Source organism: Alexandromys fortis, unplaced genomic scaffold (assembly GCF_014885135.2).
Source record: "Alexandromys fortis isolate MF-2015 unplaced genomic scaffold, M_Fortis_MF-2015_v1.1 scaffold_157, whole genome shotgun sequence".
NCBI classification, from domain to species: domain Eukaryota; kingdom Metazoa; phylum Chordata; class Mammalia; order Rodentia; family Cricetidae; genus Alexandromys; species Alexandromys fortis.
Genome location: NW_026068041.1, coordinates 808,609 through 811,317, shown reverse-complemented (window position 1 = coordinate 811,317; position 2,709 = coordinate 808,609). Strand labels below are relative to the sequence as shown.

Sequence of the window (2,709 nt, the reverse complement as noted above, 5' to 3'; positions counted from 1 at the left end):
ACCTCCAAGGGTACCTATACTTGTGCACATACACATAATATAAAAATTTTAAAGCATTCATTATTGATGGCTGAACGACACACGCATGTAATCCCTACACTTGGGAGACTGAGGCAAGAGAAATCTGAGGTTAGCTTAGCCTAGGCAAGACCTTGTCTAATAAACAAGTAGAACCGGGTGGAACGGTGCACACCTTTAATCCCTTGGGAGGTAGAGGTAGATTTCTGCTACAAAGCGAGTTCCAGAACAGTCAGGGCTGTCCATAGAAATCCTGTCTCTAAAAGCCAAATATATATATATATATATATATATATATATTTTTTTTTTTCTTTCAAATATGCAGGTATCGGAGCCCAGCCCAGCCCCAACTGCACAGAACAGCCTCTCTCCTTCAACATGCTGGGAGTTTTTGTATCCTCAGAGCCAAGAGGCGGGCGACTCCCAGGGGGCGGGACGGAGTTCTTCCTGCCGCTCTCCCTCTCTAGCTAGTCCGGCTCGCTTCCGGAAGACGTTCTGTCCAGCGGCGAGCCGTCTCGCCGGCTCCCTTCCGCTTCCGGTGTCCTACAGCCATGGCCGCCGCCGTTGCTGCTGCCGGCGCCGGGGAGCCTCTGTCCCCAGACGAATTGCTCCCGAAAGCCGAGGCGGAGAAGGCCGAGGAGGAGCTGGAAGAAGACGACGATGACGAGGTGCCGGGGTCTGCGGGGAGCGGGGCGGGAGCGGGCCATCGGAGCTTGGGCACCGCGAGCCGGGAGGGCGGCTGATCCGCGCGGCAGGGAAGGGCCAGGCCCAGGGCTCGGCGACTCCGGTGCTGTTGCCGCTTCGCCAACGACCCTCACCTCCTCCACCACAGCTAGATGAGACCCTGTCGGAGAGACTTTGGGGTCTGACGGAGATGTTTCCGGAGAGGGTCCGGTCCGCCGCCGGAGCCACCTTTGATCTCTCGCTCTTCGTGGCTCAGAAGATGTACAGGTAAGGAACGAATGTAGAGACACCGAGAGTGTGCATGGAGGGACTGGTGCCGTCAGGACACCGGGCCTCGGAAGCTACAGGCGGGAGCTTGAGTGACCTTGGATTCATTGCAACACTCCGAGTGTGGTTCGCCTTCAGAGTGGAGTTCTTATCTGGCAGGACCGTTGTGGGAATTCTTTCGTGTTAACCAAGGGTTCTATATGCGAGACTTATAAGAACGTTACAGTAATCACTAGGTAACCACTGCTCCTCTTGGCTCTGCTAGGAGTTCGGTGGAGGGAATGGGTAGGGACACTTGGAGAAACATCGGGGGAGGTACGTCACCACACACACCTCCCTCTGCAGATTTTCCAGGGCAGCTTTGTGGATTGGGACCACCTCCTTTATGATCCTGGTTCTTCCTGTTGTCTTTGAGACAGAAAAGTTACAAATGGAGCAACAGCAGCAGCTGCAGCAGCGGCAGGTGAGCACACGCTCTGGGCTCCGGGCCAGCGATGCAGGCCCGAGGTCTGGATTGTTTAACCTACTGAAACTATAGTGTCTTAACACACTTTTTTCTTTTCCAGATACTTTTGGGGCCTAACACAGGGCTGTCAGGAGGAATGCCAGGGGCTCTACCTCCACTTCCTGGAAAGATCTAGATTATTACTTCAGAATTTGTCCGGGTGGGAGGACTTTGAAATTGAGTTGTGTTTGAACTGCTGATTGTTTGGACTTATTTTTTTTAAACTTTGGCGCATCAATCTATTTAATCTGGTGGGCACTCCCCGTTTCTCATGGAGACTCCAGTTGCACCTGTGCCCTTCATCATGCTCTCTCTCACTTATTTCCCGGTCTGACGCTAGAGCACAGCCCTGTGGAAGGTGATTCCACGTTATCCCTTTAGTAAACCGCTCCTGTCGAAGTGCCCCTTGTGGGGAAGAAGCAAGCACCCCGACCCTTAAAGACACTTTCTTTAGAAGAATGGGAATGTCTGGGGCATGTAAGCAGTGTGAAACGGACAAGATCCATTATAGCTGCCATTACAAAACGGTCAACAGGAATCCCTGTATGGTGGAGAGAAGGGAGGCTGGCTGTAGCTTTAGCCAGATGGGGACTGTGGTCTGGGCAGGCGCTCCTCCCTCTGCACAATTGGACCTGTGTGCTGTGTAAAAAAGAAGTCAGTGCTCACTTTTTGTATTTAAATATTAAAAGAACTCCAACTGAAAGTGTTATTGCTGTGTTTGTGTTACGTATTTTAAACTGAGGCCATTTTAGAACGCCAGGGACAGCAGGCAGTAGTGGCACGTGCCTTTAATTCCAGCATCGCTCGGCTGTTTTTTTTTTTTTTTTTTTTTAAGTGAGCCTCTGGTAAATGGATCCTACTATTGTCCTATCTTTGAACCTTGAAGTTTTCCCACTCAGTGTTGGTCTTTTCTCTTAAAACATGGTCTATATGGACCAGGTTGGCTCAGGATTGCCTGCCTGCCTCTGCCTCGAGTGCTGGGATCAAACTTGTGCGACACCACACCCAGTGTGATAATTTATTGTGCAGGTTTTCTGATCCTATTTTGTAATTCCCAGTGGCACTGTATGATTGAGGAGGATGTACTATTCCCATGGGTTAAGGAACCAGTAGAAGGCCTGTCACTACAGGATCTGGATTCAAAGCCAGCCTTCTACCTAGACCACTGTTATACTGTTGTGTGCTCTCGAGGCCAACAGCTCCGCTGTGTCTGGCTTTTCACTTGATAATTAGAG

At 50.9% G+C, this 2,709-nt stretch overlaps 1 protein-coding gene across 1 annotated transcript; it reads left to right on the top strand.

The window, feature by feature from the left end:
- Positions 1-388: 388 nt before the first annotated feature.
- Tomm22 (translocase of outer mitochondrial membrane 22) lies at positions 389-2,184 on the top strand. Its single transcript, XM_050165593.1, has 4 exons — positions 389-686; positions 851-969; positions 1,315-1,432; positions 1,536-2,184. Exons 1-4 carry the CDS (start codon positions 570-572, stop codon positions 1,608-1,610), a joined length of 429 nt encoding a protein of 142 aa, XP_050021550.1. The 5' UTR covers positions 389-569; the 3' UTR covers positions 1,611-2,184.
- The last annotated feature ends 525 nt before the right edge of the window (positions 2,185-2,709 follow it).

Bases quoted from the DNA above. Each gene is read 5' to 3' on its own strand.
- Tomm22 (XM_050165593.1), top strand. From the start codon at position 570: ATGGCCGCCGCCGTTGCTGCTGCCGGCGCCGGGGAGCCTCTGTCCCCA. The intron at 687-850 runs GTGCCGGGGTCT...CCTCCACCACAG, and splicing joins AAGAAGACGACGATGACGAG to CTAGATGAGACCCTGTCGGA. The intron at 1,433-1,535 runs GTGAGCACACGC...TTTCTTTTCCAG, and splicing joins AGCAGCTGCAGCAGCGGCAG to ATACTTTTGGGGCCTAACAC.